Source organism: Asterias rubens, chromosome 4 (genome assembly GCF_902459465.1).
Source record: "Asterias rubens chromosome 4, eAstRub1.3, whole genome shotgun sequence".
Taxonomy (NCBI): Eukaryota; Metazoa; Echinodermata; class Asteroidea; order Forcipulatida; family Asteriidae; genus Asterias; species Asterias rubens.
This window is the reverse complement of record NC_047065.1, coordinates 20,012,911-20,040,862: the sequence shown is the minus strand read 5'-3', so window position 1 is coordinate 20,040,862 and position 27,952 is coordinate 20,012,911. Positions and strand designations below refer to the sequence as shown.

Below are 27,952 nucleotides of genomic sequence, written 5' to 3'. Positions count from 1 at the left end.
TCAAACACTTTTCAAAGACCCACTTGTCGAATCCAAGGCAACGTGTTCCTTTAAGTATAACATAAGTATGCGGTCAGCTGCCTTTAAATCAGAAAAGTAAGACTAATATGTTTGTCAAGTAATTTTAAATCACAAAGGAAATTGACTGAATAAATCTTTAAATAATTTCAACTTTAAGTTTAAACTCTCAAGATTCAGATAAAATTTAAAACTTCTTATCCCAAACCTGGAAACATAAATTGCGAATAAGTTGTACAATTTCAACTTCATATTAATTTAGCACCAACAATATTTAAAGTGAATTTTAAAAAAGGGAAAGTAGAAGAAAAAACTCCACTTGGCAAAACTTGATAGTTTACCAATTTAAATGAAATGTAAATTGAAATGATAGTACTTTTTTACAAACAATTTAAATCCAAAAATAAATTTCTGTGCCAAGTAAACACTATGAGAGGAATGGGAAACGCATCATTGCATATTAAATCTTGTACAAGAATTTGACTAGAAGTTGGTTAGCAGAATTATCTGCTTACTGGTACATATCAGGCATGGTTAATCCAGGTCCATGGAAGACAGTGAGTCACTTGTTATTTTTAGAGCAAAACGAGCAACCTGTGTGTTTACCTACACGTAGTGAAGCTTCAGGTGACTTTTATTTCGGCAATTTAATCACAATTTTTCTGTTTTTTTTCCAACAACAAAACAAAAAAACGGAAATTAGTCAAAAGTAGGAAGAATATCATGCCTGACATAAAGCATTTTGAAAGTTTGTTTGAAATATCGAGACAACTCTGAAAACTCCCACAAAGGGATATAAACCCCAAGACGGCAACATCCAATCTCTCTTATACAAACTTTGGTTTAACGTCTATGATTATGAATTACACAAATCAAGAAATAGACCGATTCATTAAGCCCTGCCCCATTACGTATTGACCGATCACAACCCATATCGCAGCCAAAAGTCTGACAAATTAATGGCCGACATGCATGCTCGTTTGCTTGGGGAGCTTGGCAGAGTTGTGCAGAATGGCATTGGAGAGGTGCACGTGGTCTTCCTGTGCCGTGGGCAAAGCCTAATGGATCGCTCTATTGTGACTCAGTAACTAGACGACAAAATAAGTCATCCATGGAAGGTTTTTAAAGAGGCTGTGTCGTCATGATCCGAAACTTGCGCTAGTGGAAAAAATGGCCTCATCCGAATCGGCGGCTAGAGCTACATGTGTAGGGCTACAGTTAGATTTTCGCGATATCGTGCGTTGAAGTATAGGACATCCCGAGCCACACCCAATAGCAACAGTTGTAGCCGTAGCCGTAGCCGTAGACGTCAATTCGGATTGGCCCTAAGTCTGCGCTGAACCATCTCTTATCTCCGCCAGAACCAACAGCGACAGATCATTCAGTTCTGTCACGTCCCTAAAACCTGTCAGAACTTTTAAAACTTCTGCCTCGTTATCCGGAAAAACAGGTTGCAGCGTCTTAAAAAATGGCGAGAGTTTTGGGTCGAATGGTGCGTCAGTGACGACTGTCGGCTCGAGTAACTTTTTAGGTGTACTTTTTTGAGGTTTTTGAGGTGATACTTTGACGGGGTGCACCACGGCAGGGCCTTGTGGTAATAAGTTGCCTGCTGGTGCTGTTGATCTTGCCCTCCAATGAGGGGCAGCACGTTGAGCAAGCTGTTTGTTGTTGTGACTTGATGCAGTGGCTGGTGCAACAGCACGTGTAGCAGGTCTGAGTTGCTGCATAGCAGGTGCTACCTGGGTGACTCGTTGGGTCCTTGAAGTTGTCGCTTTTGACTTGGGGGTCTTTCTTAAGAGTTCACGTATATGCGGACCATTTCGACCAAGAGGGTCATCAGGAATCATGAAACGATCGCCAGCAAAAGTAAACATGACCAACCTGTGAAATGACAAAGGGATTGTCAATGAGGAATCAGACTGGAAACCATGTTTTGCTTCAAAATGAAACACGCTTTTGTAGCTGGACGCTAGTAATACAAAAAGATGAATAAATACAAATAAATAACGAAATACATCTCGATCCTCTGTTCAAAACAGAGCATATACCAGATTAATTGGGATTGCACTGTATCTGCGTGGCATGCGCGTGTACATACTCAAGCATGGCGAGTGATAAAAATGGCGACTTCCTCGGAGAAGAGTTTATAAGAAACAATAAGTAAACTTTGTTTGTTAAACACCAAAACTACTTTCAGTTTCCCTTGTTGTTTATAACTTGATATTATATTCAAAAGTTGCAACCCCTTAAGATGATCCCCATGCTGCTACTTCCCAAGTTGTATTTGGAAACTTTGTTGTGATCCTGGGCCACACGGCATCTTTAGGTTATTGGGGCCCCCTGACTGGCACCCCCAAACAAAGATATTGACTAATAGGGAGACAACCAACATAGGGCTGGATAACTCCTTCGGATGGGACGTAAAGCCGTTGGTCCCATGTGTTGTGTAAAGCATGTAAAAGAACACAGTGCACTTATCGAAAAGAGAAGGGGTTCGCCCCGGTGTTCCTGGCTGTGGCCGCTGTATGCGCCGTAGCACCTTGTAAACTCATATAAGGTGCTAAATCATTGGGTCTCAGAATTCATCACTGCAATAACATATATTTCTGAAAGTTTGTATATACTCAACACTGAGTACCTTGTTTGGTAGATACGTAGGCTATATACATGTATAAGACTTCGATATTATTTTTGTTATTATTATAACTAGTGAGCTGGTACATTAATCCGGAGGTCGTTGGTTCAAGTCCCGATCCAGTCAACCTTTCTTTCTTCAAATTAGTAGTAGTTACCTATTTTCGATGACAGACTTCCATCGTGATGACTCCCTCATCAGGTCCCTGTAGTTGTCGTTGGAGACAATCACGCCGCCATTTTCAACTGCAAGCTCAACGATAAATCTGAAAATTAGCGAAGAAAAGCAAGAGAAAACAAAATAAAAGATAAGTTCCAATGTGCATTGACTGTATAATAAATGTCCACGTATTAAATTATTTAAACGAAGCACTTGTTTTCTTGGGCGACAGCCCTTAAAGGCACTGGACACTCTTGGTAATCACTCAAAATAATTGTTAGCATAAAAACTTACTTGGTAACAAGCAATGGAGAGCTGTTGATAGTTAAATAACATTGCGAGAAACGGCTCCCTCCGAAGTTACGAAGTTATCGAGAAAGAAGTACGTTTCCACAAGAATATTTGGATTTGATTTTGAGACCTCAGAATTTATTTTTGAGGTCCCAAAATCAAGCATCTAACATGTCTAAAAGCACACAACTTTGTGTGACAAGGGTGTTTTTTTTTCCATCGTTATCTCGCAACTTCGATGGCAAATTGAATTCAAACTTTCACAGGTTTGTTATTTTGTGCATATGTTGAGACACACCAAGTGAGAAGACTGGTCTTTGACTATTGCCAAAGGTGTCCAATGCCTTTATGTTGATGATAAACAACAATAATATGGAAATATTGACTGCTATATGCGGGGCACAGGTAAAATTATAGGCCCAAGGCGATGTAAAAACCAAGACTATGCCCGAACTAGTTGTACCTTATATCATAGTTGCGTTATTTTCAGAGCGGGCATAGTCATTTGACTATGCCCCGGGCATAGTCACTATGACGTCATCTTGGTAGAAAAAGGGGACAGAGCTATTTCCATGACTCCATTTTTAACCAATCAGATTAGACGATTCTTTACATGCGGTATACAATAAGAAATAGTCCAGTCCTTTCTAAAATAACTGTATCAATGCGCCTTACATTAGTGCCCTGGTCATTGGGTCAATAAAATTACTGTAATCTTTCTTAGCTATCTGGCTGCCATGGTGCTCCAGTGGCTTTTTCAATAAACAGTGGCTCACAAAACACTAGATCAGCTACTAAAATTCATACTGGAAAGGCTCGGACCACTTTATTTATGAAAACAGTCAGACATCAAGGCCCCCTACTCTGGAATCAGCTCACCCCAATACCTTCATTTAGAACTGTGCACAGCTTCAAAAAATACATGAAAAACCTACTTATAACCAGTATCGTCTAAAATGACACCACCTGTAACTACACGCGTACCATGATTATCCATTCCAGTTTATCTAGTTTTGTAATTTCTTAAGTAATTATGTTCCTGTTAATTTTCCTTTTTGTAATCAACTCTCAATATGTATTGAAGGCTGCATAGCAAACAAATTGTGTAAAACAGTTTAATTAAAATCAAACATTGTTTTGTGTTATTTTTTGCTGTATGCATTATACCTTTCACTGCACTTTTATTTCATAAATCAACATTGTTATTGTTATAAATTAAAACCAATTAATTTATATTATAAAGGGTCCAGGCTCTGTACAAGCTAGAGGCTTTTTCCTTGTGCCCTCCTCTTATTACCCTTTGTTCTTTTGTCTTGTATGTTTTATGATTATTTATTGTGATATTTGGAAATAAAAAACAAACAAACAAACAAACAAACAATCAACCTCTACCCTCGCAGGTACCCATTTATACCCCTGGGTGAAGAAATCAACTATTATAGTAAAGCACGTTGCTCTAGGACACATGTGTCATGACCGGGAAACTAACGCACACTCTGATAACTAAACCACCAGAACATGAACTTGATGCTGTAAACCACTCAGCGTTCAGGCTCCTATTGCTGATTTGGACGGCAGCAAATTGTGCCATATCACCTTGTAAACCATAACAAGGTGCTGTATAAGGAGTAGGTCTCATAATTCAAACATAGTCCCAAATACCTTGCAGGAAATATTGTATGTTTAAGCACCTTGAGTATCACTATGAGCGGATATGACAGATATGCACGCTATAAATAGTATGGATGATGTGACCTCTGACGTCACTCGAAAAACCAGAACACGATTCGCGCGCATAACGCTGGGCAAAACCTTTGTGTTTTGGCAGCCAGCTAGAAAGTGTATTCAATCTTACCAATTGACTTAGTGTCTTTTTGCCCGTGACGTATACAGTGTTTTGTCAACAGAGGGCTGTATGAATGTAAACATAGGTCACATCATCTACGTATAAGAAGCCAGTATTATACAAAATTTTAAATGGTTTGAGGGTGACTAGTCAATATTATCTCCCAAGGTATTGTATTTAGTTTGTCAACTTCCAATACCGAGGAATACGCTAATATCGGCTAGTCACTCGAAATAAACCATACTATATTTGTTTGACCATACATAATAGTTGTGTGGTACAAGGGAAAATGACGACCGTGAATTAAAATGCACCATGATAAGTTTGTCCAGTGTTGGATGCTCGTGCGTGTGTCCAAAACAGTACAACGATCTTAAAGCGCCCGGGCTGTAGAATAGCGCCCGCGCGGACCGGTGGCACAATGGTTATTGCGCATGACAAGTAGAATAGCTCATGCATAGTCTTTGTCATGCGCATTAACCATGTGAAAACACCTGCCACATGATGATGAATGGACCAGTCAGAACTCGATTCACTGTCATGAATATGTATTTTTTTTTTCTTCTTTTTTTAAACCTTTGGACATATTTCTTTATTGGCAGGGGCCGTCCAGGGTAAGGCAAAAGTTTTAACTGGCATCAAAGCGATGTTCCCTCCCAGACCCCTCCAACAAAAAACATACATGTATGAGGTATAGTTAAGTATGAATCATTAATATATTTACTTGTCATCATAACAATTGACGTAGGAGTGTCCAATCCTCCGTGACGGCGTGTACGAAAGTAGCCCTTGCTTCTTCAGTTGATCCAGAATAGGTTGATCCCGTATCGGTCTGTCTCGGCTATCTGGGTGTTGAGTCCGTCGCCCTAAAGGCACAAAGACCATGATGTCTTGATGACCGAGTTGCTGGAAGTAATGGACGCAGATTGCGATTCCACGACAAGAGAAGATTCTACCCCTCCCATGACTGTAGGTTAAAAAAAAAAAATTGGGAAAATTTCGGTAATAATAATAATAATAATTATACCGTTTTTATATAGCGCTTTTCACGCCCGAGGGGTGTCTCAAAGCGCTTCTTACATTATTACCCCATGTCACTGGGCCTTAAATCATTCCTTAAACCATCTCAGCTCCCTGGAAAGTATAAAGCCTGAGCGCAATGTATCGCTACTCGGCTAAATCAATCATTCACAAGAACGATCTCTGCCCTCACAGGTACCCATTTACCCCTGGGTGGAGAGAAGCAATTATAGTAAAACCTCCAGATAGTTTCTTGAGAAAGATCTCCATGCTGAACACGTACCCTGCCTTTGTATTAGTAGTAACCAGCGCTTTATAAGATTTATTATTATTATTATTTAAAGGCACTGGACACTATTGGTCAAAGTTGCTCAAAATTAATGTTAGCATAAAAACTTACCTGGTAGCAAGCAATTGGGATCTGTTGATAGTACAAACCATTGTGAGAAATGGCTCCCTCTGAAGTAACATAGTTTTCAAGAAAGAAGCAAGTTTTCACTTAAAAGCAGTGGACACTATTGGTAATTACTCAAAATAATTATTAGCATAAAACCTTACTTGGTAACGAGTAACGGGGAGAGGTTGATGGTATAAAACATTGTGAGAAACGGCTCCCTCTGAAGTGATGTAGTTTTCAAGAAAGAAATCTCCACGAATTTGATTTTGAGTCCTGAAGTTTAGCATACAACTTCGTGTGACAAGGGTGTTTTTTTCTTTCATAGTTATCTCGCAACTCCGACGACCAATCAAGCTCAAATTTTCACTGGTTTGTTATTTTATGCATATGTTGAGATACAGCAAGTGAGAAGACTGGTCTTTGACAATTACCAATAGTGTCCACTGGCTTTCAATATTTTGGTTCGATTTCGAGACCTCAGAATTAGATATTGAGGTCCCAAAATCAAGCATCTAAAAGCACACAACTTCGTGTGACAAGGGTGTTTTTCTTTCATAATATCTTGCAACTTCGAAGACCAATTGAGTTCAAACTTTCACAGCTTTGTTATTTTGTGCATCAGATACACCAAGTGAAGAGAATGGTCTGTGACAACTACCAAGGGCAGAACGGGGTCCATAGCCTTTAATTGGCCATGCTCTGCCAAGACCTGATGTTCCAATCGCTGCCTTCTTAAATCTACAAAACCAACCATCTGAACCCTTTTCACAGGGTAGGAGCTTCTGCTGCACCTATACATGTATACATATCACAGATTATAGATGACCTCAACGCCGTTGGCCTACAACACAATAAAGCTGTTTGTGCTACCCAAGAACATTGAAAAAACACATATTGAGCCGCGTTCGGCCCAAGTAGCGTCAACTATAGTAACCTAATTTGCTAAAGGGAAGGTACACTGGTAGTTGTCAAAGACCAGTGTTCTCACTTGGTGTATCTCAACATATATGCATAAAATAACAAACCTGTGAAAATTTGAGCTCAATTGGTCGTCGAAGTTGCGAGATAATAATGAAAGAAAAAAACACCCTTGTCACACGGAGTTGTGTGCTTTCAGATGCTTCACTTCGAGACCTCAAATTCTAAACCGGAGGTCTCAAAATCAAATTTATTTAATCGCGATTATATCGAATATCGCGATATACATGTATTGTCGGCGATATATCGTGAATAAAATAAATCGATATCACCCAAGCTTAACCCTGGTTCTTTCATCTGAGAATGTATACCTACCTCATAGCTACATTGCTACCATCAATAACAACAGGTCTAAGTGGACTGTCTTTGTTCCGCTTTGCCGGTGCGATCACAAGATCCTCAGTCAGACTCTGATTAAGAGGTGCCTTCGGAGTCGTTTCTTTCTTCTTGAGCTGTTGCTGTTCTTGAATCTGCTTCTGGATCTGAACACCCTGCTCTGCCTTTATTTTTATTTCCTGTTCCAGCAACTTCTCTTGAAACTGCTGTTGCTGCTCCTGCTTGTCCTTCTCCAGCTTATCCTGTAGCTCCTTAAGCTGTTGACGTAAACCCTCGACAACCCCATGCAGCTCTTTCTCGCCAGACGACGACTTGCGTCTTGAAGGAGGCGTTGGAACGTAGAATGTCTCCGGTGTATCAGATTCCTCGGAGGAGTTAACTACGATGTATTCAGACTCGTTATGACTCAGGATGGTGATGGGGTCATCGCTCTCAACGACAGTACCATCGCTGTCACTGATTGTGATGAAGCTTTCACTGATATCAGAGCCACTGATAAAGTCTTCGAGAGGTCCCGTAGTAAGAGGAGATGAGAATCTTTTGGGTAAGAACGCTGCCGTCTTGGAACACTGAGGAGAATGAGGTGGCGACTCGAGGCTCTGCATTAGAGATCCTTGTGTTTCTTTCAAATCGACCAGGCGATCCCCCGAGGGGTCATTCCTGGAGGAGGTCTGTGGCACCTTTCTCCTGTCTCTCTCAGCGCGAATGAGCTCCGGGAAATCAGAGCACTTCCAGTCGTTTTGTTTCCGCTCCAACGTTCTTTCCACCTGTGCTTTTGTATATTCCCCCCTCTGCAGTATTCTCTGGACGACTTGTTTTTGTCGTGCGTTTAAATCGTAAAATGTACACAAATTATCCGAGGAAATTGATTTTGGACTGAGGTCACCAAGTTGCGATGATTTTATCATCTTTCTATCTGGAGATATCGCACTAGAGGAGAACACAAAATCTTGAGGAGCAAGCAACGTATTGTTTGTTTTTTCACAGCGTGGCCTTCTCTTCAACTGATGTTTTGAATCTATCAGTGTTGATCTATCAGCAGCAGAGGGCGCTTCCTCCGCTTCATCTGCTGTTGTTACAATGCTATCTGTCTCTAAATCTTCCACATATGGGAGCTGCTCTTTGATCTCTCGTCTTCTTGAAGCAGCCGAGGATGTTCTCGGCGACCTCCTTGGGGTCTCCAGAAAGGATGTCCTCTCCAACTCTGATGCACAGCTTTCAATGTAAGACAGAACTAACATCATATTCATCTGGTCTTGGCTCTTGATTATCAGCTGGCCAGTCTTAGTGAATTGAATCACGACCGAATACTTAACTTCAAGCTTACCTTGTGAGGCTGAGAAGAAAGAAAAAAAGGAAAAAAGAAAAGGAAAAAGAGTAAAGACGTATGAAATAACCATGTTCATTGTTTTTAAAGCCATTGGACCCTTTCGTTAAACAGTATTGTCCAAGGCCCACACTTCGTATATCACAGCTTCTATATAAAATAACAAACCTGTTAAAATTTAGGCTCAATCGGTCATCGGAGTCGGGAGAAAATAACGGGAAAACCCACCCTTGTATTCGCCGTGTCATGACATGTGTTTAAAATAAATCCGAGAATTGATATTGTTTTACTGTTTTCTCACAAAGTAAAGCATTTCATGGAATAATGCTTCAAGAGAAGTCTTTCACCACTACCTTCTGTAAACCCTGTAAGTTATTTGTAAATCTGTTAACTTTTATTTATTTTTCTGTACCGAAAGTGTATAATGGCTTTAAAACGTAAGCGGACAACAATAGTCAGTATTAAGTAGAATTGGAAGTTTTGCATGTTGCGAGTCAGCAGTACAACTCATTTATAAGTTAAACTCTTGAATAGTGGCAACCACCGATTCTTCTCAAAACTACCACTACTCAAAAGAGATTTACACATATTGCTACTGAAAAACCTCAATGAACAACGGTGTAAGTAAAATTATAACACTAAAATTGTTTTCTTTTATATTGATTATATTTGTTGGTTTATTTCATAAAAACATTAGAAAGAATCGAACAGTGTAAGACAACTGATATAACAACTAAACGGACTTCATACCATCCAACATAAAGTACCCATGAAGAAGACATTTAGGACTATGAAAGTGAACCTGAATGCCTTATAAAAATTCAAAGAAATGAAAAACTTACATTTTAGGGTATCGTGAATGTCCTCTGGGTAAGTGACATTAAGCTTATGCAGCGGATCACAGAGCGTGATGATGTAAGTCTGCAAGGTGAAAAAACAAAATCAAGCAATCAATAGATCAATAAATCAATCAATTAATCAATTAATCAATCGATCAACCAATCAGTCAATCAGGTAAGATATAAAGGTCCTAAATCAATAGGTTTGCTGACAAGCGCTGGGCCCAACTGATAGCTCTGCTTGTTAAAGGCAGTGGACACTATTGTTAATTACTCAAAACAATTATTAGCACAAAACCTTTCTTGGTGACGAGTAATGGGGACAGGTTGATGGTATAAAACATTGTGAGAAACGGCTCCCCTGAAGTGCCATAGTTTTAGAGAAAGAAGTAATTTTCCACGAATTTGAAAACGAATCAGATTTAGAACTTGAGGTCTTTAAATCAAGCATCTGAAAACACACAACTTCGTGTGACAAGGGTGTTTTTTCTTTCATAATTATCTCGCAACTTCGATGACCGATTGAGCTCAAATTTTCACAGGTTTATTATTTGTGCATATGATGGAAGATACAGCAAGTGAGAAGACTGGTCTTTGACAAATACCAATAGTGTCCAGTGTCTTTAAGAAAAGAATCGTCGCTTGTGGAAGCTGGAAATTACGATTAGGCACAGGAAGTAACAGACAAGTTATTTATTGTAGGCCTCTTGACACAAGAGGGCTTTCAGAAGTGTCTTATGTGTGGATAAATTATGCATTTGGAAGTTTATTTCAGAGTTTGGGTCCATGGACTGAGAGAAGGCGCTATCGGCTTAAACGATGTGGCTGGTTCTTGGCATAACGAAGTACGTATGGTGAACAGGAGCTGGTTGATAGAATTTCTGCTTAACCAGTATATAATGTATCAGGTCTAGAATGCATGTAAGTGGTGGGGGAGGGGGCAGCCATGCTAGAACGATGTCTTACAACCAATTTTTCCTCAGGTACAGGGCACTTCTATGAGAAAAATTTCAATTGCATTTCACCTTTGCAACGGGCACCGCAGCAAAGAGGACAGGGTGCCATGGGGTATTTTTTAGGCCTGAAATGTACATGTAAGGCAGACCTTGCACCATTCGCTGCAAGATTAAAGCCCAGTCCATACTTCCTGCGAATACGAATGCGATACCAATTTGACGTCAACAATTTGGCAATGAATAAATCGCGACAGTCGACTTGTTCTCAACTCCTGCGAAAACAGCCCCTATTTGACGCCAAAATTTGAACCGGGCTTTCCGTCCTCATGGTGCTATTTAAAGGAACACGTTGCCTTGCATCGGACGAGTTGGTCTATTAAAAGCGTTTGAAACCGTTTGTTATGAAATGCATATGGTTCGAAAGATGTTTTAAAAGTAGAATATAATGATCCGAACAAGTATCACTCGAAGTTGCACGGTTTTCCTTTTACGTCGCGAACTATCACGGACGTCCATTTATGGGAGTCAAAATTTTGACTCCCATAAATGGCCGACCGTGTTAGTCGATAAGGGTAAAAAGAAAACCACACAATTTCGAGGCATATTATGTGTAGATCATTGTATTCTACTTTTACAATATCTTTCTAACCATATACATTTTACAACAAACGGTTACAGAACGCTTTTCAAAGACCAACTCGACCGATCCAAGGCAACGTGTTCCTTTGTAGGTCTCATAAATCAAGCGTAGTCTCACATACCTTGCAGGCTGCATTCTAAAGCGCTTCGAGTGTCACTGCATGACGGATATGCGCGCTCATAAGACCCTTTTGACATGGCAAAAATATAGCCAGGGACCCTTGCTAGATTGCTCTCGTGTGACAGGGGCTTAAGAAGCAACCATTATCATAATTTACCTTTGCTGCATGACAGTCCTCCAAGTTATTGCTGAAAAGGTAGACCCATCGCACTTGAGGGGCATCTTGCTGGACGATCCCCTCTAACTCCCACTGAATATCGATCTTAACCTTGAATCGTTCTTGAAGACGTTCTGTCCACTCAAGGAGGCTCGGCAACGAGGCTCGGGAGATGGTGAACTGGTCGGACGCAGCGAGGCTAGACTGCTTAGACGACATTGTTGGTGATCACTGTTATGAGAATAAAAGCAAACTTGTTATTTAATACATGGAAGTAATAATATGCATCAGGGATAAAGAATATGAACTTAGTTGATACTTGTTACTTTTGTCCACAGTGTATTTTATTGCACCAAATGTTCGACTTTGTCTGTAATCTCTAGGTCAGTTTCACAATGCCAAATGGGGAAAACCCAAGCAATCAGGTGTGATAGTCATAGCTACGTGTACCTGTCGTAGCATTGGTCACGTTTCTTTCCTTTTCATCATTTTACAAAAACAAATTTAAGTACGGGCAAAAAGATCAAACAAGATCATGATGTATGAGCAACAGCAGTACAAAAAAAAGATTTCCAAATAGGTGAATGCAATGCATGATTGATGGCTTGAAAAGGTTTTTATTCAGAATTTAATTAAAGAGGATAAGGCTACAAAACCCTTCTGGCCCTAGTTGCGATAACGTAACCCTCCTGCCGACGGCCTCCTGCCGACCGCCGTCGGCAGGAGGGTTACGTTATTGCAACTATTCTGGCCCAGGCTCGTCACAGAGATTAAGGGTTAAGATTATTGGCCAGAAGTTTTTAACCCTTCACCCCTTCCCCGTCAAAGGTCACTCACAGACCTGAGGTAGTCTTGTGCTGTCTTTGTGTACAACAAAACAAAAGCCTTGTTGAATAGGCGCCTGGCGCGTAGACCCTCATTGCATCACATTAATCTATGAATGTCACCGCGATTAGGCAGACGGGGGCATTTGCTACCGCGGTGTATGTTGTCATGTAAGTAAGTAGAACGTGCGCACGCATGGCCTTTTCTCTGTGTAGGTTCAACAGCTCCCCTCTCTTGATATTTTGCTATTCGTGATAAACCTTGCAATTTTTACATGTATGATCTGTATTGCACTGCAAATATTTATCATGTTTGACCTTTCTCCACCCAGCATTTTTAATCAATCAATTATTGTCTAGTTATATTAAAACTAACTTACCTTGAATGAATTGATAATGATACACATCAAAAAACAAAAAGCAAGTTCAACTCAACTCAATGTGTCAATCCTACCTCAATGCTTTTGCAGAGTAATTTTTAAGGATAACTTTCCGTATGGCGCCACCACTTTTTCACTCATATTTACAGAAAGGGATATCTCATTGAGGTAAATTAAATACTATATTATTTCATATCGAATGAAAAAGTGGTGGCGCCATACGGAAACTTTTCCAGTCATAACTTTAATTAACAAAAACCAGACCCTTCCACTGTGGGAGTGTGCTACGCCATTGATATTCCAACTTCCTTGTAACGCTCCAGAGAACAAAGTCTACAGGGCAAACAAAGTCTTTGGTTGTTCAAACACTCATTCAAACCGAATTGTTATGAAAATAAGAATGTTCCCCTGGGCCCTGGTTGTTGTTTCTCACAACACGCCACACGGACTGCACAGACTGCCTGGACAGGGCAGGTACAACTACAATTAATAAGCCTTTGCCGTTAGTTTTGCAATATTGTTTCGTAATTTTTCCCCTCACTTACTCAATGAAAAATGCAAGGGGAAGTCCCGACCTCCATGATGACTGAACGAAACAAAATTCAGTTGAATGTGTGTGTGTGCTGCTGTCGTCCGATGTTTTCTTTTATTTGTAATAATAGACCTTATCGCAAATACCAATGCGCAAGCGCAGACTGTTTGTTATGTTCATCTCTGCCCCCCCCCCCAAAGTTACGCCTTTTTGGTCTAGCGCCCTCTCGTGTTGCCCTAGTGCTTTTCGCCAATAAGTTTTCTGAAGTGATTAGTTTTCATCGAACCACTCCGTAGAAAGTGCCTCTTTTTCACCTTGAAGGCCGTTATATGACTGGTTGTAGTTACTATGAAGTCTAGTGGTAAGCTTGGATTTTATTGTAATGGTATTGTAGATTAATTTTCAGTAAATGTTGTCTATTTAGGGTGTACTTTTTAGACTTGTTTTCCCGCCGTATCTCCTTTACAGCCTCTTAGTCTTAGTCTTAAAAACTCTTAGCCTTAAGTTTTTCTCTCATTTACGCAGTTTTTGTTCCTTTTCTTCCCTTGATTTATCATTTTTGTTTCAAGGCCACTGTTATTAAGTTGTTGGGTAGTTTAGTGAACTAGCTGTCCAGGCTCCCTTGCTTAGGGATGTTTACTCTTCAGGAAGTTCTAGGGCCTTTTTATGGTTGTATAACTACGCTAGTTGTGTGAGTTTAAGACTTAGTTTTTGTTTATAGCAGGGCTTGCCTCAACACTTCCACTCGTCATTTTTATTTTGGACGCTATGAATATTCATGAGCTTGTTTCCTTATTTGGGCCTTGCCTGCTTATGACTGGAGGGCTTTCACTCGCTGTGTGTATTGAGTGCGTTAAATAATTTATGCATTGTTGTTTGTTTTTAGGTTGAAGATGACGAGAAGAGTAGTGTTTTGAGCAGAGGTTTATATAGTTGAGGACATCTTGAGCCCACAAGAGAACAGTTCTGTAAGAGAAATTTCATGCTATGGAAATTGTTTTTTCTTTAAAAAGTTGGTTTTGTGATCTTTTGTTAATCTTAATTCAGATTTTGTACTTAAAACTATTGCTCTATGTACTTATAGTTGTTGTACTTTCTGCATTAAACTTTCAGTTTTACCGTTTTGTGGTACACTACACATTGGTTATCTGTTTGGAGTAGAGGGCGCCCCGGCTCCCCAAGTCCTTCACACTGTTGAATGAGGTGCATTGTGGGATATATATGGATCAAATTTGGATACCAGCTAGACCACAATGCACCTAATTCCAAGCTTTCCGCGCGCGCCCCGGTATTTGCGAAAAGGTCAACTGCGCTTTGAGTGGGCGCCCTCTCTTGACTATGCGGAAGTCTCGTGTCGTTTTAATACTCGTCGCCACTTACTTGACGTCACTGAGTAGGCTTATTCCTAGAAACAGGACATGGGCGGGAAATGTAGCCTACAATAACCATTATTTGGTGTCGTGCTGACATCATCATAAAACAACAAAAACACAAGGAAATTAGCAGATCCTTGTCATTATTTTCTTATATCATTTTCTTTAATTTAGCGAATCATAAGCGAGTATATGGGAGAGAGAGAGAGTGAGATGCTGAGTGTCCAGCTTGGCGTTACCATCCCCTTGTAGAAGTCGGCAGAGTTCCCTTGACAGCAGGGGAAGACAACATTGCCACATAAATCTAGCCACGTGCATTTGGGCACTATGCTGTGAAGTTTTCGTACAATTTATCTTATCTAATTAACAACTTTTATTTCACAAGCCACAAAACAAAACGCCTCCGTAATGGCCTCATCATTTCGGGTGTGGCACTCTGTGCGCGTGTCATGCATGCAGCGCACAGGTTGTGATCAGTGTCATGTCTTTTTGTCATCATCATGGGTTTGAGAAGATTTTTCAAACGAGGGCGCTGTCGGACAAACTCCATGCAATACGACACCAATCTTCCAGAGTTGATACATTTGCATCAATTTGCCAGTGTTTACATGTTACGCCAATCGGGTTGTTCGAGTGCTCGGGAGTGGTTTTTGTGTGGCGTCAATTTGTTGTACAGGTTGTGTATGAATTGACTTGTTGGCTTACATAGCAATATGCTTTAATGTAATGTTGGTATTTTAGTGGTTCCCAAATCAATGACGTAATTTGATCGATTGATGACTAGAGGGTGTAAGTCAACTCCGGGTGTCGAGTTAATTAAGCCATTTCTACAGACAGAGAAAACAGTATACTATTGATTGTCAATGTTGAGGTGTACTCTGTGTGGTGGTGCTGCTTTTTTTAATGCAGTTTTTTGTAACATTTCGATTTAGCCTTTCAAATCTGAAAGGATACATATGATGAAGAGTACATCAATAGACACATTCATGACTAGACTAATTAAAATCCAAATGACCACTTTCATAAGTAGAGCTCGACCACTACCAATTTTCGTCTACTTGCCATACCACACCACACCAAAGCCGATTTCACGAAACGCTAGGATTAATCTTATCTCGAGTTAGGACGAGTAACTCGTCCACCAAACTACGGATGAGTTCAATGCGTCTTGACGTCTTTGGATACGGATCTGAACTCATCATACGTCCAAAGATTAATCCGAAGTTAGGAGGAGTTTGGTCAAATCGACAGCAACTTATATCCCGTGAGGAGTTTGTTGCAGTACTTGATAGATGCAGATGCATACAATAAACGGCATGAATGTATAATGTATTCATTCTTTCATGGTCTTTAAGTTTCAAAGTTGAGGTTTTTGCACAAACCTTTGCACTGACGTCATTCAGCAAAAAAAACCAAAAAACAAGAAAGATATAATAATGGTCTTTTTCTTACGCGCGGCGGATTGGCCAAAGAAGAAGCTCATTGCGAATGCCCTATCGTAAGATATTCTATTTGAAATCTTAATGTATCACTTATAATACGAATAAATCTTTTAAAGCATGAAACGCTTCAAGTTTTTTTTTAAGCACAGCGGATTGGCCTGAGAAAAAAAGCCTTTGCTAAGGCCCTATCGTAAGATAATGTATTTCATTTATTGTATTCACAATTTGAATACATGTTTAAAGACTTTTAAAGAGTTTTATTTGTCTTCCCTTTTAATTTGATTGAACAGCAATGTAGGCCTACCTTTCACCCTATAAGGCTGTTCGTAATTGTGTCTTAGTTGTGGATTTTATTATCGTTTAAATGATATGCGTAAATGAAACGACGATGGCCTGACGTTTTTATTTCTGAATCACCACTTCAAAAATTACATGTTCAAAACTATCACGTGTCAGTTGCTTTAACACCAGCAGTAATTGTATCTGGAATGTTTGAACTACGCACACAAAATTAACAAAGAGCTAAGATTGAGCTTATGTGCGAATCGATCCTGCGAAGCAAATACTTTTAGCAACTTATTGACAACCCATCTTAAGAATCTTGGCTTGCGAAATCTTACCATGGATTCATAACTTCCCCTAGTTCCCATCAAACAACACTATGTGGGGCTTACTCCAACATAGCACCAAGACTCTGGAACTCACTTCCGGAATACCTCAGACTACACAACATCACTCTCTTCCAGCAGAAACTCAAAACACACTTGTTCTTGCTTGCTTTCCAACATCTTGACAAAACTTGACCAGCGCCTTTGAATGTTCCTCTTTTACAGTAAAGTGCGTCTTATAAATGCTGTAGTTTATTACGTGTTTGTAAAAGTTTAGCACAGCACAGCAAATGGTTTATAATGAGGGGGCGGGGGGGGGGGGGGGGGGCTACGTCTTTACTTTATTTGGGACAACATCTTTTGATTGATAGCTCCTTATTTTTTGTTTTTAATTTACACATTTTATGACATAAAGTAGGCCTAAATTCAACGGCCGCTTACGTAATTGTTGTAATACTCGATCGATTAAAATAATTATGTCATATTATGTGATGTATATTTTTACATTTTATTACACTGAAACAATCAATCAAAAGGTTGGGGGGGGGGTTGATATACTGTCCCCCAAGTCTAAAAATGGTCCCCCCCCCCCGTCCCCACCCATCGACGCCCTTGCTTTTCAGGATCACCATAAAGTTTATTGTTACCGGAAACCAACAATGGCTGGTATTGAATGCGAGAACGTTCTGCTCGAATGAATCTGTCTTCTCATTCTCTCTCAAAACCAAACAAAATGTCAGCCTGGAGGAAGGACAAGTTACTTCAATGTCCAACTATTTTGTCATTCATTCGAGAGCAATAAAAAGTTGCTGAATCTTTTCGACATCTCACATGTCGGCTCGGTTTCTGCTGATGCAGAAACGGCGACACGACATGCAGAGATAATCGCCCTTTGTCGGCGTACCACTAGCCCCTGGGGGCTGATGGCGAAACACATCACTCGTCGATTGTTGATAATTCGAGGGATAATTTGTCATGGGTGCTTGAGCTCGGGTTGCTATCGATCATTTAAGTCACTCATCACAACATATGTTCATTCCCACCTGGGTTAGCCTTTTGTCAAGGAGTTTTGTCGTGGATGTGAGAGAAGCGATTCCAAGTGACTGGAACGGGAGACGACGCATGTTCAATCGGTGCTCGACTCGCGCCCGTGGTCTCTCGTTCCATTCGCGGCTAGGCTGTTTACACCACGAAGGCCTCGAGAAAAGGCTACAGTGGAGGGGAGAGGGTTGTCACGAGTGTACCCAAAAGCTCACGCCTCACTGAAAGCTTCGACCAATAGCTAGCTGTGGAGGAAAATCACCCTCAGAAGCCATTCTAACTCGCTACCTACCAACCTTTCAAAACGGATTATCAACGGTCGATTAGCAAACTCAAAAGAGGCCGTACCACAACACCTCTTCCTGCACAAGTGGGAGGTAGGCCTCTGTTCCACTTCGCAGGCCGGCGGTAGGGTTGGTTTGTACAGGCGCACTGGAGCGTCCCAAAGAACAAGGAAACATCTTGTGTTTAGAACCAGCCGAAACATTCTACTTTAATATAACTGTATCGGTACGGTGCAAGAAGCCAGCAGGGGTCTGTCACAGGAGCTCTTGTTACACTTGGCCAAGTCAAGCGTGAAAACCAGAAGGTGACCGCAACTGGTAGCTCCGTTATTATTTGCAACCAGTTACAAACAAATCTCCTGAAGGAAAGAGGGGAAAAGCAAAGCTGAAAACAACTTGATGGAGACTGCGATATTATTCCATTGTTGATGTGTAGTTTATTAGCAATTGTGAAGCCAAGTCACTTCATTTTAACGTGATCTCAAAAAAGAACCTACACAGTAAGCAGTTTTAAGTAACTACAGACAGAGAGACATGGCGAACACTAAAGGTAATATTTGTCATTTTATGTACTCGGATCCAGTTTCCATTTTTTTTAAGGTGCTGCTACTGCATCAAGGGAAATCATGATGAAGGTTTTGATAGACAAAAAATAATAGTGTGGTTTTGTTTACCATGTTTACTTCATCTACGAGGGTCTCATCAAAGTCTGTTCAGCAACTAGATGTATTGTGTGGAGCTTCCAGTGGGGACAAGTCTGGTGGTGCCACCAATTTTTCACTAATTTGCCACTAATTTACCCCAATAAGATATCCCTGTTTGTAAAAAATTGTGAAAAAGTGGTGGCGCCGTACGGAAAGTTATGGCATAGAAAGACGCATATGCCACCGTAAACCAATTGATACCTCACCATGCATGCAATGCATCAAATTACATTATTTGTACAGAATTGAGTTATACATTTTCTCTTATGTTTACAAAATGGCTTGATGGTGGTTGCGACCTTTGTGAGTCGAAACTCAACCAACTGAGTCATCAGAATCTGTAACACCTTCTTTTGAATAGGAAACGCACTCGAGCTAGAATAATAAACCAGTGTTCCACAATGAAATCCCTTCACTGCGATCAGTCAGCAGAAAAATAAGTTGATTGTTGACGGAAAATGTAATGACAATTGCAAATAGCGGAAGGGTAAAAGGTCATGTAGATTAACAAACGCCGTATTGCTAATCTATAGGGTAAAACCCAATTAGAAGGGGTATGCATAAATCCTGGTATTATATCGAGATGGTTGTTGTTTGTATGTTTGTTTGGATGATCTTCCCAACAATGGAACTCGGCAAAGCTCCTCCCAAGGGTAGGGGAATATAAAGTTTATAAACGCCAAGCTGACAACAGCCAATCTCGCTCATACACAAACGTTGGTTAAACATGTACAATTCAAGAAATTGTGACACAGTAAACTAGGCGACAAACGAATTCTAGTTGTCGTATAAAAGCAGAGGTTTGCCTGGCAGGATTCGAACCGCCAAACTTATTATTGCAATTCCTGCCATAGTAACACAATTGACCGTAAATATTTGCTGATTTTGTGCCTTATTTTAGTTTAAAAAAATCGCATTAACTAAAATTGACCGGAAAACAGTCGCATGCAGCGGATACTATACTATACTATACAATACTATACTATAATTAATACAGTATTTTGTATCTCTGTGCCACCCAATGTAACGCGTTGATCGTTTACTCATTTTGTTGTATTGTGTGAATTTTGAGTTTTGGAAACACAAATGCATTAACGACAATGAATACCTTTTGTTTGAGGAACAGTTCGAATGTTTAAAGGTATACAATAAAACTTACAAGTTCACGTTTTATGTCCCGCAGGAAGAATAACCCGTAGTTAGAAAAAACAATCTGAGAAACGTTTCATGCTTGAAACGTTTCTCATTTGAAAATTTTCTCGTTTGAAAACGTTTCTCGTTTGAAACGTTTCTCGTTTGAAACGTTTCTCGTTTGAAACGTTTCTCGTTTGAAACGTTATTCGTTTGAAACGTTTCTCGTTTGAAACTTTTCTCGTTTGAAACGTTTCTCGTTTGAAGTGTTTCTCGTTTGAAACGTTTCTCGGTTGGAACGTTTCTCGTTTGAAACGTTTCTCGTTTGAAACGTTTCTCGTTTAGTGTACTTCAGGGTTTATTTTTGTTTCACCTCTTAAGTGTATTGGAATTCGTTAAATTGAACTGGTTATGTTCTGATGTTTGTTTTGAAACTGGTTATGTAAAATAGTGTAGTCTGTGAAAATGTAACTTGGAATTGGATGGTCCAGTAATCGTTAAATGTTGCCATTGTCTCGAATGGTTGTAATTAATTGTTCTGATTTTTATTGAGCTGGTTGTGTCAAATGATGACTGTGATGTTACCTGGATGGTACATTAATCATAATGTGTTGTCTCGCGCCCGATTCTAAATAAAGTTCAGATTTTTTTTTTGAACTGGTTATGTCAAATGATGATGTATCTGTGAAAATGTAACTTGCAAGGAATCGTAATCGCAATGTTCTACCGCAACTGTTTGTCGTATGTTTCTAATTTTAAAGTTCTGATTTATTTCTCCTTCGATTTTAATTCGATAATATTTTTCTTCGTCTGTAATATTTACAGGTCACGGCGGTATAAACCAACTTGGCGGTGTTTTTGCCAATGGCCGCCCACTTCCCATCTACATTAGGAACCGAATCTTAGAACTGGCACACGTCGGTCTCCGTCCCTGCGACATCTCCAGGCAGCTTCTGGTATCACACGGGTGTGTCAGCAAGATCCTGAGCCGCTACGCCGAGACAGGGTCCATCCTCCCGGGTGCGATCGGGGGCAGTAAGCCCAGGGTATCCACCCCGTCCGTGGTGACTAGCATCGCCATGTACAAGAAGACAAACTCGTCCATGTTCGCCTGGGAGATCAGGGAGAGGTTGCTGGTGGACGGCATCTGCACCAAGGACAACCTACCGAGTGTGAGCTCCATCAATCGGATACTAAGAAGCTGCGGACAGGAGGAAGATGTCGAAGGTTCTAGCAACATCACCGTAAAGGGGACAGAGGATGGGCTCAACCACCACTGGGCACCGGACTCGACTCTCGCTGAAGAGCCACTCTTAGGGATGAAACCAAAGGTCAACACAGAGCTCATCAGACCCGTTGATGACTTATCTTCAACCGTCGCACCATCAGCTTGGACGACGACGAAAAACACAACCACGTCCTTTGCGATGGACGACATCCTAGGAACGAAAGGTGTGAAGAGATCACGTGGTGAGAATGGAACGACGACGTCTTGTAAGGAAGAGGCATGCGATATTAAGAGACTTAAGAAAGGTTAGTGGATAAACTTGGATTTGCCAGTTATCTTATACCTTTGGCTTGTTTTTGAGGTTACAGTTTCAGTGTGCCCTTTTTCCAAACCATCTTCTCTCAAACCATCACCGGTCAAGGAACTATGTATTTTTTCCTCTCACTCCACTAAGGTTCTCCCTCTCTTTTGAGGGAGTGTTGGCTATGGAAACAAACAAGAGCCGTCTTGGTTATCGGAGTTTCGAACAGTCTCTGCTCGTCATAAGGAGAATACTATTCGAAAAGTCGAGACCAATCTGGCTCTTTAAAGATTTTTTTAGAGCCGTCATCCACTCAACAGATTTATTACATCGTTGTACCCGCAAGTTTACTATCATTTATAATGTATTCTTATTGTGTTTATGATGCAAGTTATGGTTTAGGCAATCTTTTCAAAATGCCCAACAGAGCACACGTGGCGCTTTTATAATATTTTTTGTTTTGAAATTAGGATGGCATCGCACTTATGATAATTTTTATACAGTTCGTTTAAACCGATAACATTTTGGCTTCAGATTAATAACGCTATTAAATTGCTCTATCAATAAAGATAGACGGATCAAAACAAGATAAGTGATAATTTTAAAATAATTGCCGTGTCCGGTAATTTAACTGCACCCCGTAACTATTCAGCAGAGTCCCTTAGGCCCTTTCCGAAACCACGGCTTCGGCTTCGGATTCGGCTTCGTCCTCTCGTCTGAATCCCTGAGCGGGTACTCAAAGCACTCGCCAAAATGCCAATACAACCGCGGGGCCAAGCTAGCCGGAGCCGAATCCAAAGCCGACGCCATGGTTTCGGAAAGGGCCCGAGAGTTAGACTGTATCTGGTGTTTTTTTTGTCTCGTAAGGGTCGAGACGTGACTATTTATCACGGTGCCTCTTTACAAAGGATACACGATTATCGAGTGTCTGTGATCAATGCAGTGGGTGACACTGGGTCCTCATCGAATGAAAGAACGGGGGTCATTAAAGATCATTTACGCTCCAGAGAATCTTGACGTCTCTACCGAAGGAGCTTCCTTTTAATCCCCTGTATACCTTCTGAAGCGCGCTCCGCATACAGGGCTGGAGTTGGTGGGAGATAGAGGGCGTTTAATCTGGGGGTGGGCAACTTTTTTTCTTAAGTATAAATTTCCAACCTCAAACAATCCTCTTTCTGATTTTATTTTAAAGGATTCCCTTATTTAAAATAATATCCGTTTTGTTTTTGTTTTTTTGATATTTACTTTTACTTAGAAAATATACAGGTGTTTAACAAAGAGAGGGGGGGGGGGGGGGGGGGGCTGGATCCCTGCTACCAGCACCATTGTCCTCTCCCCAAAATAAGATCGAAACAAAAGAAAGAAATGTACAAATGAATGGTTAGATACAATGTTCTATCCCCCTCTCTAATTATGCCACTTCTGTTGCCATTCGGACTTGCCTATTTTGGGGGTAAACTAATGACATCATACTTATAGGATGATTATTTCTCTGTTATACAGAAATACAGCGACAGTGGAAAAGCAAGAAACTTAAAACTTCCCATGGACGTCAATCCTCATCACTGGGGGGTAAGAAACAACAACAACAACAACAACAACACCAACAACAACAGCAACAACAACAGCAACAACAACAACAACAACAACAACAGTACCTAGATCAAACGGTAAGTCAGACTCTGTGACCATTAAAATGCACATACATTGCGATGCTTTAAAGCGCTGGACACTTTTGGTAATTACTTAAAATAATTGCCAGCATAACAACTTTACTTGGTAACGAGTAATGGAGAGCTGTTGATATTGTGAGAAACATTGTGAGAAACGGCTGCTTCTGAAGTAACGTAGTTTTTGAGAAAGAGGTAACTTCCAACTCAAAATATTCAAGATCTTTTTAGGCATCTTAAAGCACAACTTCGATTACCAGTTGAGTCAAATGTTTCACAACTTTGTTATTTTAGGCATAATTATGTTGGGCTATGGATATACCAAGGGAGAATACTGGTATTCGACAATTACCAGGTGTCCATGCCTTTAAAGACCATGGTTAATACAATTGGAATCTTTCCTTGAAATAAATTTATGTGTTTTTCTTTTTTACTTTGTACAGGGTGCGCATATGTATTTTTGGGGGAAAACGGTAAATTTTAACTTATATAAATTATGCATATTTCCCATGCTAACTTTTTTCTACTTTTTGGATATGTTGTTTGAGAGGGTGTCAAGCGAAACTTGCAACGAACCAAACATTTCTGTTGAAATTTTGTCTAGGTCAAACCATAGATTGACTAGACTTATATCTGATTAAGCTAAAAAGACAGTTGGCACTATTCATTTGGTAATTACTCCAAATAATTATTAGCATAAAACCTTGCTCGATAACGAGTAATGGGGAGCTGTTGATAGTATAAAACATTGTGAGATATGGCTCCCTCTGAAGTAACATAGTTTTCGACTCAAATAAGTATTTTTCCATGAATTTGATTTCGAGACCTGAGATTTAGAATTTGAGGTCTCGAAATCAAGCACCAGAAAGCACACAACTTCGTGTAACAAAGGCGTTTTTTCTTTCATTATCATCTCGCAACTTCGACGACCAATTGAGCTCAAATTGTTACAGGTTTGTTATTTTATACATATGTTGAGATATACCAAGTGAGAAGACTGGTCTTTGACAATTACCAAAGTTGTCTAGTGTCTTTAAAGTGCAGAAACTGGTTTCTGGCAAGTACAGATTTGCCGAAAAGTTGTTTTTGTGCGGGTACACAATTTTTGACCAGTACAATTTTGGCTCCATACCAAGCAAATTGAAGCAATCACTATAAGGTATCCGCTTAAAATCCCCGACAAAGCATCAGCCATGAATTTGTAATTATTCAACAATTTCCGACTGGTTTGATCAGATTTTGTAAAGTAAAGTGTTCGGTAATACCATGTTCATCAAATTCTCTCTTGGATTGTAGTTAAAAAAAACCAAAAAACCAAAAACCTGGACGACAACTTGACGTCTTGATCAGAATGCTCTAATCGTCTACAGGAGAGAAACTAGAATTGGAATGGATTTACCCTCCCTCCTAAAATCAACCGTGTACCAGCACAGCTATGAACACTTATAACAGTTACTTTCAGATTATGTTCTGGTGTATTTAACTGTTATTATCGTCGCTAAAAAGAAGAAGCAAAAAGCTTGTACGTCCAGCCAACCAAAGGGCCTTTGGGACAAAGTTTGCCTTTTATCAAGGGATTTCACATAGTGTAACAAACTGGCGTTGTGCATTCTTTAAGTAATTACTTTGGTAACCTTTTGTTACTTTCCACTCCAGGATTTGGCACTAGGCTGGGTAATTTGTAGGGATTAGTACGAGCATGGCCTTGGGCTGTATCGAATGATCAGGATTTCTGTCACAGTTGAAGCACAAAACCAGAGAATGGTCGATAGAAGCAGACTTTGTTTGGATTATAGAACCCCAAAATAAAACCCTCCCTCGCACTGCAATTATTAACTGATAAAATATTAATAAGAGACCGACGCGGTGTCTATTGTACCACCCTAGGGAAAGGAGTTCAATAATTAGTTACGCCAGTCGGAGACCTTCAATATACTAAAGGTATTTAGGTACGCTCGATATGATGCTTCATTAAATCCGAGGAGTTACATTATCTAGTGGTATCGATTAATTTCTCTGTCAATTACTGGCCACTCACTTCACTGTGTTTGACACCTCTACTGACCGGTTTCGTATTGCGGCGAGAGTCGATACCAGATCGATGAAAGGTACATGGTGATTGCAGTCAAGCGACAATTGACCAGAACCACGAGCGCCATCTTGAAAAAAATAAAGCTTGATGCATCTTTCGAGACCGAGTATAATTACGAGCTGTCAATGGCTACATGGTACACATTTTGTGTATGAAGCGCTGTATATTTCCAGACTCTTGTGGAAAACCCACGGGCAAATCACAAGGTGGGATTTGAACCCATGACCTTTGCATGTAATACCCTAGGTATTGGAGTTGTGTAATGCGCTGCTTTAAAATCGGGTCATGGGTTCGAATCCCACCGAGTAATATGCCTGTTTTTTTCACAGATTTCGGAAAAGTGTATACTGAGTATACAGTGCTTACACACATTGGTCGGTGCAAGGGTGAAGAAAAGCTTCATTATGGTTATGATCAAAGTTAGTTTTACATTATAACTTAAAAACAAAATGTTAACTTTTGTTTTGTACACAGATCATGAACACATTAACAAACGGCAAGCAAGCTGCAGAAGCACAGCATTGGTTCCCGCCATTACTGGGTTGTTTCCCATCCTCGTATCCAACCTCGATCCCAGACAACGCTCAGCTGTGGAATCTCGCTCTGTTCAGGAGGCTTTCCCACCCTGCTCAGGCCACACATGCGCAGATGCAAGCCTCCCGGCTAGGTCGCAATGCACACCCATTCCACCAAGCACTGTCGCCCTCAGGGGTTGGTGCCTACCCCATTGAGTCTTATTTACACCCTCCACCCACCGGCCATCAGATGGTTCGACACCTGCCTGCGATGGGAAGCACTACACCATGGAACCTTGCAATGGGACACATCCCAGCCTTCTCAGCTTTGAGATTCAATTCAGCCAGCATCAAACATGAAAACACGTCTAGGTGATCCAAGCCCCCCCCCCCTACCACTGACCGATTTGCATGTTTGCAAAGTCGTTCAATTGTTTTCTTGTGAACTTATTTATTTTGCAGTGTTTTTGTATCTTAAAATTAAGACAAATGAGGGTTTTATAATGAGTAAATTGTGATAATTGTGGTTATACATTATGGTTTTTAAAACCCTAATCTGTTAAAGACAGGTTTAAATTATATATTGATTTCGTTTGACGAGAAAAGACAAAACAGTTAAAATACTGAGCCTAACTTTTTGTTTTACTTCACAAGAGGTACACTTGGAATTTTGTTTACAACCATGCTATAATTAAGCAAGTGACCCTTGCTAAATCGCTATTATGATGTAAATAGCTTATCTCGGTGCAGTCACTGTTATTGCAAGGCAACAAGATAAACTACGAATTTGATTATTTTCTAGAATGGATTCTATCCATCAAAATAATATAACCCAATCTTGTTCTCGGGGAATGCGAAACATTTTGGCTGTGCTTTTGAATTTTAATTATTCATTAAAACAGCAACTGCAGAGAAATTATCCTTGTGAGCATTTTAAATGAATATCCTTCAATAAAATACTCTGTTTTTCTATTTGAAACAGTGTCGGTCATTCACAGACAGTACTTATAATTGCTTTCTGATTGTCTGAATAAAGTTATGCAAAGCGTGAATGGTAATTATTTTTTCTTTGGTTTGTTTATTGTCGATGTGTCAGGAGATTCTGTCCCCTGGAGATGTTAGAAAGTTAAATTCAATAGCGCCCTCTTTTGAATAATTCAGGCCATGTTAATTTTACTGTCCGGCACACGTGCTGAAACTGGTTTCTGGCATGAAACACGTGATGGGACAACCAAGACCAGCTTCACCATTGAGCGGCATTGGTTTATTAGTGGTTTGTTAAAAACATTTCAAAAGCCACAGCAAAAAGCCGAATTGCATTTGAATTACAAACATTACAATAAATATGTTAAGAATATATAAAAAAAAAAAAAAAAAAGGAACAAAGGCCACAAAAGACCTACAATAAAAACATGGGACACCAAGAAAAGACAAACAAATTTGGAACTCACCAACTCACCAGAGTTATAGTTCACCATCACTGCAAACCTCACGCCAAAAACTTTCAAATCAGTCTCCAGTTGATAGTTCTGATAAAAAAAATAAAAATGTTCAGAATTTAATTTAAATATTATTGAGATTTGATTTTGTCTGGAGAGCACATATCAGGCTTCCCAATAGTCTCTCGGGATTATAGAATCAGAAACTAAAAAACACAATCGTGTTTTTTTTCTCGTTTTTTTTCCTTCTTACTATTGAGCTCATTTGAGTGGAAAAGATTCCTCATTTCCACGACTAAAACAGTTTGTTTTATATGAAATTGTGACTAAAGTAACAATAAGTGTAATACTTCGATTCAAATCCTGACTTTTTTAATCTTATTTTAAGACAGGTAGTTCATGTTCTGCTCCTTTAAACTAGAGGTACAGTTCTGTTTGGGATTAACGGTAATACCTTAATCAGGCAATACGTACAAGGCATAGCACATCGAAATCAAGAACACAGCACGTTAGATTGAGTATAAATACATTTTGATCTGTAATTGAGATAAGAGGAGTAAACTGAGAAAAGGTGCTACTTGATGCAGACTTGAGAAACAATACCGAGTTAGGTTCCATGAGTCGAGTATAGACCTTTATCACGGTGTGGTCATCTTGATTTTACTCCAT

General features: G+C 40.0%; 2 protein-coding genes across 5 annotated transcripts; one reads left to right on the top strand and one right to left on the bottom strand.

Moving 5' to 3' along the window:
- LOC117289288 lies at positions 1-27,376 on the bottom strand. Of its 4 annotated transcripts, none has more exons than XM_033770347.1 (7): positions 27,304-27,376; positions 11,720-11,950; positions 9,850-9,928; positions 7,660-9,016; positions 5,674-5,916; positions 2,811-2,918; positions 1-1,899 (listed from the first exon to the last, which is right to left on the bottom strand). In XM_033770347.1, the coding sequence occupies exons 2-7, from the start codon at positions 11,936-11,938 to the stop codon at positions 1,344-1,346; spliced, it is 2,562 nt and encodes an 853-aa protein (XP_033626238.1). In that variant the 5' UTR covers positions 11,939-11,950; positions 27,304-27,376; the 3' UTR covers positions 1-1,343. The 4 variants fall into 4 exon arrangements, with proteins under 4 accessions (XP_033626238.1, XP_033626237.1, XP_033626235.1 ...); XM_033770346.1 differs by having other exon boundaries at positions 27,296-27,371; XM_033770344.1 differs by lacking the exon at positions 27,304-27,376 and adding an exon at positions 13,469-13,550.
- On the top strand, positions 18,420-26,220 carry LOC117289166 (paired box protein Pax-9-like). The gene is made up of 5 exons (XM_033770164.1): positions 18,420-18,753; positions 20,864-21,571; positions 23,071-23,194; positions 24,474-24,483; positions 25,804-26,220. Exons 1-5 carry the CDS (start codon positions 18,738-18,740, stop codon positions 26,218-26,220), a joined length of 1,275 nt encoding a protein of 424 aa, XP_033626055.1. The 5' UTR covers positions 18,420-18,737.
- Positions 27,377-27,952: the final 576 nt, after the last annotated feature.

Bases quoted from the DNA above. Each gene is read 5' to 3' on its own strand.
- LOC117289288 (XM_033770347.1), bottom strand. From the start codon at position 11,938: ATGTCGTCTAAGCAGTCTAGCCTCGCTGCGTCCGACCAGTTCACCATC. The intron at 9,929-11,719 runs GTAAATTATGAT...TTCACCTTGCAG, and splicing joins AGGACTGTCATGCAGCAAAG to ACTTACATCATCACGCTCTG. The intron at 5,917-7,659 runs GTAGGTATACAT...TTTAACCTACAG, and splicing joins GGTAGCAATGTAGCTATGAG to TCATGGGAGGGGTAGAATCT.
- LOC117289166 (XM_033770164.1), top strand. The intron at 21,572-23,070 runs GTTAGTGGATAA...TCTGTTATACAG, and splicing joins TATTAAGAGACTTAAGAAAG to AAATACAGCGACAGTGGAAA.